The sequence below is a fragment of the Cryptomeria japonica genome, chromosome 5 (assembly GCF_030272615.1).
Source record: "Cryptomeria japonica chromosome 5, Sugi_1.0, whole genome shotgun sequence".
NCBI lineage: Eukaryota > Viridiplantae > Streptophyta > Pinopsida > Cupressales > Cupressaceae > Cryptomeria > Cryptomeria japonica.
Window position 1 is genome coordinate 36,693,074 of NC_081409.1, and position 16,189 is coordinate 36,709,262.

The 16,189-nt window shown below is 39.2% G+C and overlaps 1 protein-coding gene across 1 annotated transcript in view; it reads right to left on the bottom strand.

Annotated features, from left to right (window-relative positions):
• The window catches only part of LOC131057398 (uncharacterized), a 55,653-nt gene that overhangs the window by 20,711 nt on the left and 18,753 nt on the right, over positions 1 to 16,189 (bottom strand). The window contains exons 2-6 of the mRNA XM_057991570.2: positions 11,758 to 11,970; positions 11,157 to 11,348; positions 10,843 to 11,043; positions 10,653 to 10,733; positions 10,170 to 10,302 (exon numbers count right to left, since the gene is read on the bottom strand). Coding sequence (XP_057847553.2) covers positions 10,170 to 10,302; positions 10,653 to 10,733; positions 10,843 to 11,043; positions 11,157 to 11,348; positions 11,758 to 11,970 — 820 coding nt within the window. The remainder of the gene's footprint in view (positions 1 to 10,169; positions 10,303 to 10,652; positions 10,734 to 10,842; positions 11,044 to 11,156; positions 11,349 to 11,757; positions 11,971 to 16,189) is intronic.

Consider the following 16,189-nt stretch of genomic DNA (forward strand, 5'->3'; position numbering starts at 1 on the left):
TTCTTCCAAATCTCTGATGCTACACGAAACACTTTACTTAAAATCTCTCTGACACTTTCCTCCGTCACAAAACACTTAGTTTCAGATTTATTTAGGACTTCAATCCTGGTGACCAAAGCATAATACCAAGTGTTAAAATCATACCTATCCCCAGCCTGGATTACACCTGCATCTACCAAGTTTTGCTTTGACAGACCTCGGATAACCATCAATTGTGGAAGTATTTCATCTTGGATTTCTTCAATATCTTCCCAGTTTGCAGCTAAGTACTGAATTCTGCTGACCAATGAAGAAGCCGACTCATCTGCTGATACCAAATTTTCTACATGTCAACACGTGCTGAAGCATCCGAGATCCATTCCTTAGCTTGCGTGAATGTGCCCTTCATGTCCTCGTAATCTTTCATTGACTCTTGCCGAAGAGGCTGCAGAGGGGTGACTGGTATCTCATGGTTAAGTGGCCTAGTTAGACGGAGAACATACTTCCTCCACTGTTGATTCTCTTCCTCAACCTTCTTTCTTTTTGCCTTCTCCTTGGCTAGCCTTGCCTTGAGGCCGTTGCAAGAGTCGTCAAAGTATTGGACTTCTTGGTCCTGAGTAGGCTTACCCAACTCTACAGTAGTAATCTTATAATCCTCCGGGGCAATATTGTCTCGAGTTTTACCTTCTTTCAATAAAGCTATCTGAACCGTCCTAAACCCTGCACTATCCCTCTGAATCAAAGAGAATTTTCTAGTTGGCTTGGGTGGCTTAATTATGACAGGTTCGTTCACCTTTGCCAAAAATGTTGTTGTATTCTCTTCAGAATGGGTTTTGTTGTCATTTTATGACACCCTTGGTCCATCAGTGAGAACCGATCAGAGATATGTTCCATGGACCAACGCGGCCCCAGTTGATCAAGGAGAGAAGAATCATGAAGTGTTGAAGTGTTGCCTTGTCTGGAGGAAGTGCCTCCCTTGGCCTTTTCTTCTTCCTTGGAACTCCGGAACCCCGAGGTTCCGAAGTTCTTTGCCCGTGTCTCTTTCCTTCTTCTTTTTTTGGAACTCCAAAACCCCAAGGTTTCGAAGTTCTTTGCCTTCGCCACATTCTTTCCTTCTCCGGAACTCCGAAACCCCGAGGTTCTAAAGTTCCCTTCCTTTCCTTGCTTTTCTCCAATTCTCCGGAACTCTGGAACCCCGAGGTTCCAAGTTCTTTCCTAGCTTAGCCCCTCCTCTCCTTAGCCTTTCTCTCTTTCCCCCCCCCGAAACTCCAGAATCCCGAGTTTCTGAAGCTCCTTGTCCCTTTTCTCCTTCCCTCCCTGGAACTCCGGAACCCCGAGGTTCCAAAGTTCCTAGCCTTCCTTTCCTTCGCCTCTTCTCTTAGGCTTCTCCTTGCCTGGAACTCCGGAACCCCAAGGTCACGAAGTTCCCTTCCCTTGCCTTTCCCGGAACTCCGGACCCCCGTGGTTTCGAAGTTCCCTCCTTCCCCTTCTTCCTTCTTCTCCCCGGAACTCCGGAACCCCAAAGTTCCGAAGTTCCTTCCCTTTTTGCTTTCTCTCTCTAGTTCCTCCGGAACTTCGGAACCCTGAGGTTCCGAAGATCCTTTCCCTCTCTTCTTCTCTCTATCTCGAAATTCCGGAACCCTGAGGTTCTGAAGTTCCTTGCTCCTTCCTTTGTATTCCTCACTTCGAGAGTTCGAACTTCCGAAGTCTCCTGGCGACACTTCCGGATGGCATGATCGACACTCAAGGATTTTATTGCTCTGACAGTTTTGGTGGTTTGTGCACTTTCTTTTGTGGAGCCACAGGGGTGCATTAAGTGTTTTTGGCAGGATTTCCATCAGGGAGGTACGGGGCCATGCTTGGTTACTTATGTCATGTCTGACTTTGGAAGGTTAGTCAGTCCACCTTCCTCAGAGTTGCCTTTGGTGGTATGGCTAGGTTGCTTGCATGTACAAGCCAAGTGCATGCACTTCCCTGCACTTCTAGACTGACATGCAGGGGTCATGATCACCATTGTAACCCATTTTTTGTATAAAAGGCTGTCAAGCCTCATTGTAAAGGGTTCTCTCCCTGCTACCTTGAGCTTTCCTATGCTCTTTCTCTTCTCTTGAAGATTTGTAATTATTTTTGCATTTCTGCAACTGTAAGTTTGGCTTTTGGCCTTATGATTAATTGAAAATCACCATTCTTGCCTCCTTCTAACCTATGTATGTTGTGTATGCTTTCTTACCTTCATTATAGGTGTATGTCTTGTGGCTTTTCTCTCCATATATGTTGTGTTAACTTGTTTTCTGAGTGTGACTTGTGGGAATCCTTCTCCCCTCTTGACACTTAGCAAACTCTAAACTCCATACATGCGTTTGGGTCACTTATGCAATTGAAGTTGTACATCTCTTGGGTTTTTTTAGTTGGTTCCTTGTGCCATTCTAGTAGGGAGAGAAACAATCTCTTCTTGGTGCATCACCTCTTTTTATTTCAAGCAATACTCTCTTCCTTTTACCTCTACAAGTTGTTAGGATAGGCTTAGGAGTAAGTCTTGAAGTGTTGAGTGTTGAGTTGGTTTAACACTTGCACCTTTTTTGAAGAAGGAAGCCGGCCTTCTTTGGAGATTCAACCCCTTATGCAAGGTCCCACACTTCGGGGTTGTTTCCATGTTTCACAAGGTTGTTGAGTTGATAGCTCAGCAAGGGTGCAAGCTTTTGTGATAACAGGTTTCATTAGGAACCTTAACCCTTATCCTTTCTCTCAACCAATCAAGAATGGTTGACTGCTCCACAGTATTTTGATCAAATCCACCATCTGTCCCCTTGGTCCAGTAACTATACCATCAAGGAAAACTACCGGGGGCTCAGGCTCTTCAACTTCTATGGTTTTATTAAGAACTTGTTCCTTGTCCGAGTTTTGGACAACCTCTTTCATTATTTCTTCAATCGAAGGAGAAGGCACTCTTACTTCATTATTCCCCATATCTGTGTCCATCTACTGTTCTTCAACTGCATTCTGGTCAGGCACAGCAGATGCGGCACTCAGAATGGAATGACCTTCGTTGGATTCACATCTCTCCCCAAAAACTTTCTTTCCCTTGGCCTTTCTAGAGCTTCCAACCAGTTCCTTCCTTTTCCTGGACCCAACACTCTCTAGATTCTGAGCATTGCCTGCAAAGATACAAGGGTTGGAAGACATAGAGTCATCCATTCCCATTAAATCATAAGTCAGGGCAACACCTTTGGACTTGCTTTGTCCTCTCAAATGTCCACCATTTGGAGTATTTGACCACTGATCTCATAAGGTCTGCCAAATCTGACTTTTCTCCTTCTGACCAATCAACCAAGGCCAGTGGCTCATTTCTCATCTTCTCAAAGCCCGACTACTGAAACTCAGGACTATCTTCTATTTGATCAGCAACTCTGAATACTTCTGTTGCTCTCACCATACTCAGGGGAATTCTTGACCAAAATCTTCTCCTGATTTCGAAACTATCAGCTGCATTAGCCCAATAATCTTCCAAATCAGCTCTATGCTTGATTACCATTCCTTCTAACTTTTTCATCTTATGGAACGGATCAAAGCTCCTTCTTGCCTTGTATTGGTAGAAAGGGTACCAAGCCAACTCTTTCTCTATAGTGGCAGCGGCTTGTGATGACGGGCATGTCTCTAGTCCATTTCCAATCGTGAGAGAGGATGTTCCTGACTTCTTTTGCTTATCTCTCTGAACTGTCATATAGCCCTCTAGTTGCCTCACAACTTCTAGTAGCACAACTCGATTGGTAGGGTAGACTAGGAGCTTATAGGGAGATCCGGAAAATCCCTGAATTTTGATTAGGTGAATTTCGGGTATTGAATATACCAATACCCGAATTTGCTTATGAAGTCCATAGACTCTTGAGAGAGTTTCTGATGTAATCCACCTTGTAGTGTTCCTGTGATGTGCATCAAAAATGTATCATTTACCCTCTTGAAATGTAACTTTTCTTCCATGTGCAGCTGGGGATAACAATCATAGACAAGTAATTGATTCTCTTTATTTCCTACTTCCCCTCTACAAGTGAGGCCTCTGTATCTATAGGTTCTAGCCAGGGAATAGAAAAAGGTCCTATCCGCCTCCAGATTTCTCAGCTGGCTGTCTAAGTTATCGCTTATCATCCTAGCCTAGTCAATCATCTTAACTTCACTCATTATCTCGTTTATGAAATAATACATCCAAGGCTCAAATGGAGCGCCTTGGGGATTACCCATTATTCTGTTCAACAGGACAATCATATCTCCAATATCCTCTTTAAAATACGCCCTTACCAAGCTCTTCCTCTGCAGTTTGGAGGCACCCTTTCTTGGCTTGTCCAACCAGGAATGATTGATGATGGCATCGTACTCCTTCAAATGGTCTTGATACATTAGATCAGCCTCATCCTTGGTCACATATGCAGCATTATGATATTCTGGAATTCTGCAAGCTTCCCTTATGGCCTCATCACTGATATTGGCCAACACTCTTCCATCTAGTGCCACAATATCTCTACTGACAGGGTTATAGTGCCTAGAGCACTCAGCTACCAACTTCGTGCACTGCATGGTAGGGAGAAAGCAAGCAGCATGCACGATACCACTCTTCATCATTTTTCGTGCTGTCACGGAAGGCACAAGGTTATCTAAGCCGAACATCCGCTTCTTAAATTCCCTCAAATTGATGTGTCTGAGGTTGGTATCACTGATACTCTTCCATTTTGAGTTCATTCTTGATTGAGGAGCATCCTTGTCTACTTGGAACTTCATAGCGCCCAAAATATGCGAATAAAGACGAAACTTCAGTTAGAAGCCAGAATCTTAACTTAAAATTTAGGATCTTGATGACTAAGTGGTTGGTATTTCACTCCATTCTTGATACTTAGTCACAAAAAGATGAAATTTTCACATATAAACTCCACACTTTTACGATTTCAATCCAAAACCAGGTCTTATAATCTTGAAAACTTTCATCCCATTCAGTCCAACATGATCTTTCTTACTGAAAATTTGGATAAATCCACTAAAATCATCTCCAACGAACTTTGAAAACTCAGAGAATGTAATAAATCTGCACTTAACCAACTTCACCTTCGATGGGGAGAGAAGAAAAGACAAGAAAACAGAAAGATCTTTAGGAAAACTCAGAAAATTCGAATGATCTGCCTCCTATTAGCTGGTTATACTCCAAAAATCTGTTGGCTCTTATGAAGAGCAAAGCTGGAAATGATTCAACCCGTGAAAATCTTCTTCAAACCTCCTTCAGCCTGCAAGATAACTCTGAAATCTGCTCTTAACTTTTGCTCAGAAAGTTTGAACTTTTGTGTGAGAATGAAGAAGTGAAGAAGGTTTTTGTAATGAAGTTTAAATTTGCAATTAGAAACACGCAGATCTTTTCCAATTCATGTTTCTAATTCATCCTCAGTCCATTGTATCCACAAAGAAAGTTTCTATTTTAGACTTTAGTTGGCTTGTCATCTCTTCAAGTTCAAAAATCTTCTTCTTGGTTCACAAAGTGCAAGTTTCTAAATTGATTTTTAGTTCATGAATTCGAACTTGATCTTGAGATATCTTCTTTCAAAACTTTCTAATTCCATCCACAGTTCGAATTTCATGAAGATTTGGATGACATCACCAAGGAATATTCTCCTTTCCTCAATACTTAGCAAGTATTTTTTTCGCTTCACCTTTGACTTAGGCGGACTTCATGAAGTTTGTTTCTCATTGTGTTGCAAGACAAAGTCGGGCTTTTATAGAGTGGGAACTTTCCTTATGTTTATGTGCACTTCATGTCTTAACTTTATTACATTTCCCTCAAGGCGGACCTTTTTGGTCAATAAAATGAGGAATTCTTGGAAAAGATTAGCCAAGACAAAAGAAAAACTAATTAACTTCTCATGGCGCGTTGATGAGGTGTATCGGGAATGGACAAGAAAGTATGCAGTGCTTGATGTGGAGCAGTTAGAAAATGTTGCAACAGAACAACAAGAGGAAGAAGCCGCGGATGTTGAAAGAGACTTGTAACCGCATTTGTAAAAGGTTTTGTAACTTCTTCTTAAGAAGTAATGATTGTAACAAACTCTCTTAGGAAAGTCCGAAGCTATGTGTGCATCCATATTGTTATAAATGGATACCAGGACTAGTAGAAAAAGGATCGCAAGGAATTGTAAGAAAACGCTGCAGAAATTTATCTGAGCTTTTTTCAAGTTTTGATGGATAATATTCAAATGTTTTTGTAATACTTTCAGAAGAAATATTAATACACAGACCATTGGTTTTGAGTTTAAACTTTGTGTTGTCTTCAAGTATCTTTGCAAATGTTTACTGTTTCATTCTGAGTAATCTAGGGTTATTCTTTTTGAATATGGGTTGCAAGGCAATTTTTAGTAAAAATGTTTCTTAGCTTTTCTCTTCAGAAGGGGAATTAAATACACATGAATCATTTTTTACCAGTAAATTCTTTGTGGGATACTTTGAATTGTGATGAACACAGTTTAGTCTGGTATGAATAATTAACTTGTTGCAATGTTGGGCGAACTTCCATCAATATGAAGGATAAGAGCCATGTAGCATAGGGTGGACTTTATACATCATACTTTTCAAGGCGGACTTTTGAAGACTGCCAAGGGCGGAGTTTAAGTGTCGCTTTGAAATCATCTTGCATGTCCAAGTAGGGCGGACTTTATACATCTATAACACTTGCTTGGGCGGAGTTCTTCTTACACTTCATATGCCTTCCTGACTTTTAGGCATCTCTATCGTCATGCTTGGGCGGACTTCATTTAGATTGTGCACTTCAAAATTCCTTCATAGGGCGGACTTTATGCACTTAACTTCAAGGCGGACTTTTAGAAGACCATCTAAGGGCGGACTTTTGATCTCTCTCCATAGGGTGGAGTTTGAGCTGATTCAAGAAGGCGGACTTTTTCTTTGCCTTAGACTTGCTTCGAGGTCTACTTACTACTTACCAATCCCCTAGGGCGGACTTTGAGACTTTTGAGCACCTTTCACTTCATAGGGCGGAGTTTAAGTCTTAGGCTCCACTACTTTGCTTGGAGGGCGGAGTTTTGAGCTTCCTTCTTCACGGCGGAATTTGACTTGTTCATGATCATAGGCGGAGTTTAGAAGAGATCACCAAGTAGGGCGGAGTTCAGAAGAGATCACCATCATGGCAGAGTTTGAGACATATGCTTCAAGGGCGGACTTTCATAGACATCCATTCATCATCATCTTGGGCAGAGTTTGGAGAGATCATCAAGGCGGACTTTGAAAACTGCCTCCAAAGCGGACTTTTGGAGATATGTAACTTGAGCGGACTTTCTACCTTATGCTCCAATGCTAGGGCGGGCTTTTGAGACTTTTTGCCATAACACTCACCATCAATCCATGATTAGCCAGACTTGGAAAATATTTGGAACATTTCAAAATTTCACAATTTCTTCAATTTTAACCAGATTGACTTGAAATTTGAAATCCCTACTCAAGCAAACCATCTGAAGTATCATGACCCCCTAAAATGTAGGAACTTAGCTTTTTAGGTCAAAACTTGGAAATTTTCGATCACGATCGAAGCAGGTCAGTGATACCAGTACAAACGCTAGGTCCCCACTCGAAAAAGCAAAAAGCAGGCACTCCTAAAAAATAGGGAAAACTTTCTAAAAATAGCCATACCGGGAATTGGGCTAAAAATGCCAAAAACGAAACTTCCTAAAAAATAGGAAAAAGCAAAAAAGCAAACTTTCTAAATAAAAAGTTGTTCAAATTCATTCAAATCAATTGTGTTCTTCGTCCTTTGGTCTTTCTAGGCATTTTGACGGTATCTGGACTCTATTATCACTTGGCTTGCACAAACTGACTTTCAATCTCTGGGACTCAAACCGATCAAAACTTAACAGAACCGAGCAGAACTGAGGCGGAAGGACCGAGCAGAACTGAGGCGGAAGGCCACGGGCACTAACAAAAACCCTAGAAAGCAGGAAAGGAGAGGGTCCCCATCTTCAATGGGGCGATGATGTGAAAAAGGTCACAACAGAACTGTACTTGGGAGGTCTTATGTTGGGTTGAATGCAGGGAACACAGTTTCATAAAAACTTCTGCTTTCTTCATGAACCACGGCCTGCCTTGGGAGGCCTCATCTTTCTTTTTGTTTTGATGAGAAGATGGCCATGAAATACCCTTTTGGTATCATGAGGATGTCCACAGAACCAGCAGGTTTCCAATTCTCTTCTGCCCATAATCTGCGTTTCAGGTCCAAGAAAAACTCCCACGAATTGGTATACCAAGGCCTCACCTTGAGCAGCCATAGCTTGTTTTCCATTTCAACTACTGACAAATTGACCCAGGATGGGGTTCCCATCCTTAGGTAACAAACATTTTTATTTTTTTTGGTAGAAAAATTTGGACAAGTCATGGCTCTATAAACATGGTGGTCAATGGAGTGGAGGAAATGCTTTTGCAGATCTAATTTATTATTTTTCTTGTTAGAAACTGCAGATCTAAAATCAGAGCCTGACTAAGAAAGGGGTTGGCTTTGCAGTGAGGGCACAACCTTCCTTAAAGGAGTGTTTTTTGGCTGGCTGAGAAATCATCTTGCTGGTTAAGGTGATAGGTGAGGTCTTGTGTGAGGTTGGAGAGGGCACAGGCAATGAGGCAGTAGGTGAGAACTCCCATTTTTTCATGATCTCAACTCCTTCCAATTTAAGAATGACGATGACTCAAGATGGTCTGATAGCTTCAAATTTTTTAAGCTTTCTTGGTCATATGTTTTGAAACCTAAACAAATTGTATATCCAATGGCCGTTTATTTGGAACAAGATACAAATTCACACCGTTCTAACTAAATCAGGCTTTGTCGTGGAGCTTGTCATGCACCTAAAGCCATAAAGCAAGTGTACTGTGAGATTTGTTATGCTAGTTTAGTTTGGAGATACATGCTCTAAGGTTAGATGATATTTATTGATAGAGACATTTCTGGTTGTATATTTAGTTAACCATTAAGACTCTGAAGTTAAAATCTCAAATTTAAGGATGCAATTTTGGTTGCCATTTTCACTTGAAATGCCATGGTTTATCTGGAAAAGGAAACAAAAGTAGTTTCCATGGCAAGATGCAAAGATCAGCCAAGTTTGATGTAAAACTCATATTTTACATTTTTTGGTAAGGTTTCAATTCAATCGCATATTGAAGATTTAATAAGGTATACGTGTGAAATAGATGTGGAATTAATGAAAGAAGTAGTGTTAGAAGCCAAGGCCCTTAATTCAGGATCAATGTGGTATTAAAGGAAGAGATTAAGATATAAGTCCACCCTTGAGAAGACATGTAAGAAGGCACATTCGTGTCAGAGATTGGATCACTTAGAGTAAAGCAGAATTCACTGCAAGTTCAGCCACTAATGGAGCCTTTGGGCACCTTCGGCATGTGATTCAGATGGTTGGTGTAATGGGAAACAATTACTCGTCCTGTTTTAGAGAGTTGGTTTCTAAAACCTAAGGATAGTTATTTTTTTTAGGTTAGATGGGATGATCATCCTCCTTCACTGTGTAGAATGTTTCTCCTGCTTAAGAAGTTTCTAATCAGAGGAAAATAAGGAGATTCCAGTTGCTGAGGTTGAATCAAAGTTATACAAACTACCATACAATGATATTGCAGGCATGCAGCAAATGAAGATCGGTGCAATCCAACCTGATTACATTGATCTTTCATAATGATAGACAACGAGTCTTTTTTCATGATGCCAAAATAGCTTTTAATCTTTTGTTCTAGGGCAATATTCAAATATGAGCATCATTTCAAATATTTCTTAATTTAAAAATGTCTTCACATATGCACCGCTCTACAGATCCCTCATTAAATGTCATTTTCAAAACTTTCCAAAAAAAAGCCTATCTTAACATCTATTTATTTGCGTTTTTGTCTTTTCTAACCCTCAAAAAAATTATTCTTCAAAGTATCAATGATTGTGATAATACATCTATGCATTATATAGTTTAAGTCACTTTAAAGTTATAAACATATCAAATTGTTATTTTGGACAGCAAGGCCAGTTGACCTTATTAATCAACAATACAGAAACACATCAAATTCCAACAAGCTGATCTTAGCCACGAGTCGAAGCAAAATACTCTACTCTTTCAGGCAAAAAAACATATATAGCTCTGAAACACGGTTTTTGGCTCAGTATATCATACCTGACATACTTGCAAAATCATCATCTATATTTCCATCATCTGCTTCTTCAAAATTGTTGGCTATGGTACCAGCTGTGTCCTCCAAAAAGTACTGAAGAACCTTTTTTTTAGGTAAGGCCCTCCCTGCATTTGACTGATGTCTAATTGGCATTACCAAGTGAATGCAGCTGGAGAAAGTTAAAAATCTTCCATGAAAGAGGAAATTACCAAGCAAAAAATAACATACAAACTTAACCATGAATATTAATTAATCCTATTTTGTATAGAAGGTGGCCACCAATCAGATTACAAGATTATTGTGAATATCACCTAAACCATGAGTAAATATTGAGGGAACACTTGAATCAATCTTAATTATATGGTAATTTGCCATTTAGTCTAGACATAAAATTTATGGAAGTGATTCATTTTGTTACAATTTCTTCATCTTGTTTTCCTTCGAACTTAGAAATAAAAGCATTAGATTCATTTGTTAAAATGTACCTGATAGTAAAGTTCTATTGCTTCGCGACCATATGCATGATGTTCATCCCAAAGCAGCTGAGGTGCATCTTTTCCAAACAAGTGTATAAGCTAAGGACAATGCAACATGTAAACTATTCACATGTTTGTGGCCAACATGAATAGCATAACGTAAATGTGCAGGCTGATAAAAATGATTTAGCAAGGATATCATATCAAGATGTAATGCAAATGTGTCAGTCTCGCTGAAGTCCTCAATAAAGTCACTAGACATAACCTCCCCATAAAGGAAGAGAACTGGCCAGTGAAGTATACCAGATTCATCCAACCTAGGCTTCCTTACTCCAGTTAGCTCTTTATACATGACCTTTCCCAACTTCAAACTTCTACTGTCTAATGCAGAAGCAAGAGCCTGTAAAATCCCAGAAAGGATGTCATATTAGACCTCAGGGTATATAACTTTACAGTTACACCAATTGAATTAAAGATAAATTCTAACATCTTTTCAATCTGGACTTAACCAACCTCTGCTGTAGATAATGCTTCTGATATTTGAAGCTTACGATTGTCGATCTCTGCCTGCTTTGCATTAACTTGTTCCTCTAACTTTTTGAGTTCATCATTAGACATACAATGTTCAAGACCTGTTCTGCAAAACCTCCCTGCTTCTGCCAATAATTCTAATGCAAGAGCAGCTTTTGCCCCTCGGTAATAGGCCTAATTAAACAGTTACACAAGTAAAAAGGTAAGGGTCTAGGATGTAACTAGAACCATCCCAAATCAACACATTAAAACAATTTTCACGTTGTGCAACAATTATAGTAAAGGAAAAGTTTGAATGTATTTATAATCTATATATTAGGTGAATAGACAAATAAACCCCTAGAAAGACTTAATTCTCTAAGATATTTTAATCAAAGGAAGAAAATAACAAAATAAAAATATGTGCCTAAAATAATTGGAAAGAAGAAAGAAAACAAAATCAAAATTATGTGCATAAAATATTCCTGAACCCTAAACTGTGTATTGGCATTAGTATCTTTCTTGCTTAAAACATTAAGAAATTGCACCCATTGGATCTAAGTAAATTCATAAACATATAAGAACCTATGTCATTCCAAACAACCTTAACATTTTTTGGATTGATCTTTATTGCATCTTCAGCATCCATCAACGCACGTCTATAGTTTCCAAGAAGAAGATTGGCATGAGCTCTGTTTGCAAAAAAAATTGAATTCTCAATATCGTTTGATATCTTCTGATTGATTGCCCGAGAGTAGCAATCAATTGCATCGGCATAATGCTTCTTCCCCATCTTAATAAACTGGTTCCCTTTTTCCTACAACAGGAATTGATGTATGATATTAGAAATAAATCAGTTTTAAAGCACAAAAGTTCTTATTTCAACACCCTTAAAGACTGGTACAGAACAAGCATTGAGACCAATGTGTACAAAAAATAAATTTTGAATTACAGCAGTTACTTCATCCTCCACACAAGCCATAGCAAACATGATATACGTCAACATAGAAGGCATTCTGCTCTGTGAAGTCCACCAATGCAATGAATAAATCTGAAATTACAAGATGGAAGAAATAAATTTGGAGTGCAAACTGTATTTTTCTTTTTCTTTTTAATACCCACAACAACCAAGAGCTTGAATTTCTGTTGTAAAATGTAAATTTAGCCTAGGGTGTACATCCAGTTACAAATTTCCTGTGTTTTGACAAAGAATCTCAATCATGCATCCTCTCCAACTTCTGCATAGCTAAATACATTTCTCAACAGGTTTTTCAAAAGGGAAGGAAATATTAAATTACTACTGGAGAGGCAGTAGCAAATGTAACCGTGTTCCTCCCTGATAAGGTCACATAACCCCTCATTTCACACTGGGCTTCTTACTCCAAATGTTCTAAAAGATGGTAACAAAAGCCTGTGATGTCCCCCTTTTCAAATCAAAGAAAAAGACTATTTATTATATTAAAAGGGACCAAAAGCAAACAAAAATTCAATTAAAAGGAATATTCAATTAATAATTAAAAAGGAAAAATGATGAATATTCAAATAAAAATAAAGTAATTTTTAATTAGTTTTAGGGTTAGATGGAAAAATAAATAAAAAATGTAAACATGGGCAAAAGAAAATCATTCTATCATTATCAAATACTAGAAACCCTTGTTGCAGAGCCCTGATTTAGCATCTCTCCCTAAGGATGAAAACCCTCTCAGATCATCGAAAATTGGTGGATGAAAATCTTCTAATTCTCTTCGTTGGCTTCCTTCAGAGGTCAAATTGGGGCTTTACATGTTTTTGTAGGTTAAGCAGGTCAGAAAATCCAAAAAATATTTTATTATATTTGTGACATTGTGGTTCGGAATAAATCAAGAAATTATATTTGTTTTGCTGGACAAATTTTCCAGCCGTACCTACAAACATTTTGGTTGTACCAGATTACAAGAATGTTTTATAGCTTGCAAAGCTTAAATAAAGGAAAATACATATCTATATCATTCTAGCCTCCAATTGGCAAGACTAAATTGGCTGTACCACATGAAATTGTTGGCAATTGACACTCATCCAGTAGTCACCTTCTGGGGTAAATTGCATTTTGGGTTGTCATTGATGGCAACTCATCTTCAAGTGTTGATATTTTTTATCCGGAATCATTGCTTTATCATTTTGTATAGATTGGGCCAACCGGTATACACACTTTGCTTTACACTTGTTAACCAGTTAGTCTTGGTACTGGTAACATATATTTGGTACCCGGTTAAGGTATTTTGGGACCCGGTAATGTCTTTGAAGGAATTTAAGGTAGCGTGTGGGCCGACATCAGATATGGTCATGGAGATAATGCATACCATGCTTCGTGATCTGCCAGCCGATAGATTTATTTTCATTATGAAGCCGACATATTGAACAAGTTACAGGGGTATTTAAGGGAGATTGTTTAGCAATGGAATCATTATGAGGAGATAATGGTTAAGATGCGATTTGTGGTGCAAATGAGTCAGAGATTGATGGTATGCGAATTGGTTAGCAAGTGTTAGCTTTTGTGCGCAGTTACACGTGCGCAATCCTAACCGGTAGAGCAGAACAAAGCAACAGTATAACCAGTTCAGTGAAGGTTGTCAGAGCTTAAACCGGAACTTATCCAACATGATCAGATGCACTATTTAAGTTCATTTCTGTTTGTAATCATTGTGTAATGTTGTGTAAGTCAATGAGACTTCCGTTTGAGCAGTGAGCTCTAGGCGGTGACCCTATATGCATGTGCATACCCTTTATGTAATATTTGTATACCTTGATCAAGTATATAAATATTGTGGGTATCAGCCCCGCCGTGGTTTTCCCTTTGCAGGGTTTTCCACGTAAAAATATTGGTGTTATGGTATTGCTGATTTATGTGTTGATTTGTTTATGCACTTTAATTTTATATTGTGTTAACTGGTTGTTCAGCAATAAGTTCATAAATTCACATTTACCAGTAGAACACTAATTCACCCCCTCGCCCCCCCCACGTTTCAGTGTTCTTGGATTCCAACAAACGGTATCAGAGCCTAGTTCCTCAAAAGAAGTCTAACAACTTGAGGAAGATCCGGAACTTGGAATCAATGGAAACCGGTTTGCAGCAACAGCTTCAACTTGCTCTTGAGGATCTTGATAATGAGCAGGTGGAAAACAATAAATTGAAGAATGAACTGAGGCAAGCCAGAGAACACATCATTTCATTACAAGGAAAGCTTTCAGTTGTTCAAGCCAAGAGGAAGGATCTTTGTGATCAATTGCAAAATCAGAGTAGTGATGAGGAAGATGCTTTGAAAGATCAATGTTAGAAACTTACTTAGGAGAATACTACCTTGAAAAATGAGATGCAAGCCCTAACCATGAGAATGTGCAAGGAGATTGAAGACAGGAAGAAGAATGAAGAAAACCTAGCTCAAGCTTTGAAGGACAGATCATATGAATGCAACAGACTGATACATGAGAATGACATGTTGAAACTTGAGTTGATTCAGTCCCAAAATAATGAACAAGAACTTGAGAGACAGATCATAATCATGAGAGATGATTTAGCCACTGCAAATGAGTACAAGGACAAGTTCAAAGCCAGCTCTACAAGACTTGATGAACTGCTGAAGAGCCAGAGAGATGTTAATGACAAGAGAGGTCTTGGATATAAAGTAGGAGAAAGCTCCGGTACTACACAACGGGATCAATCATCCGGTCAGAAGCGAAATCATGCCAACAACCGGAACCAAAGATCATCGGTAAGACAACCTAATGCTCACAAATTCAATGGTACATGCTTTGTTTGCAATAAATATGGTCATATAGCAAGTTAGTGCAGAAATAGGAATAATCAAAGCAATGCATCATTCACCGGTCTTGGAAATGTCAAATGTCATGCATGTAGTAGCTTTGGACATATGGCTAACCAATGCATATCAAAAGGAAATCAAGGAAATCAAGGGTATAACAAAGCAATTTAGAAAAACAATATTGTCTGTTATGCATGCAGCAAGATTGGACATATTGTCAAGTATTGCAGGAGTAAGAATCCACCGGTAGATGATGGAAATGCAGATGAGAAAGGAAAGGCAAAAGTTGAAGATATCAGAAAGCAACATGAGAGAAGATGGGTTCGGAAATCAAATACTCAACCGATAGATCAATCGGTAGAGCCATCAAGTCCTGCACCGGAAGCAGGAACTTCAACCGGTAACTAAGGCACTTTGTCTTAAGGGTAGGCAAATCATTGAAAATCATGCAAACACCCCGGATTAGATCTGTAGTCAGGGAATTCTGATTGCGGATGGATACTCACGTGAATTCAAGCGTTTACCGGAACCTACATACAGATTAAGTGATCCAATCAAATTCTCCAATAGCATTTATGACAGTGGAAAATTAGGGTTAATGGCGATAAAAAGGGGAAAAGTTAAATCATTTCTTCACACAGCAATCAAGTATTCTGAAGAGCGATTTCAAAGGCATTCAAGAGTCCAAAGGCAATTTGTGCAAGCATCAGCATTTAAAGAGCATTTCATCATCCGACAAGATCTTAAGGTATTTACCGTTTGCAGAAACCCTAGAAATTTATCATGGCTTCATCATCGAATGTTGATACTCCTTTGGTAGTGGAAATCAAGGACCGCCCTCATCCGGAATTTAAGAAACATCCTTTCAAATCACTTTTGGATGATCCTTTGGGTGCATTTTCGAGTGTTTACCATGGTGTTCTTCACACTGAAGACATTAGGGCATACATTCACTGCGACATCGAGGAAATCGGGAGTTATGAGATGTCCTGTGTATTCACTGAGCACCTTATCACCGATAACCAACTAAAGCCAAAATATGCACATTTGTAGAGGAAGGGTTTTACCTAGTTCATGGATTTTCCGACTTTCGACGAAGATGAATGGGTCAGGTATATTCTCAGCCGCATTCATGGGGAATTCATATGGTTGGACCGGCCATATAAAATCACTAAGGAAGTGATCAAGAATATTACATGCCTTCATAAGGTCGGAGGTTTGCCAGGGCTTAGGTCA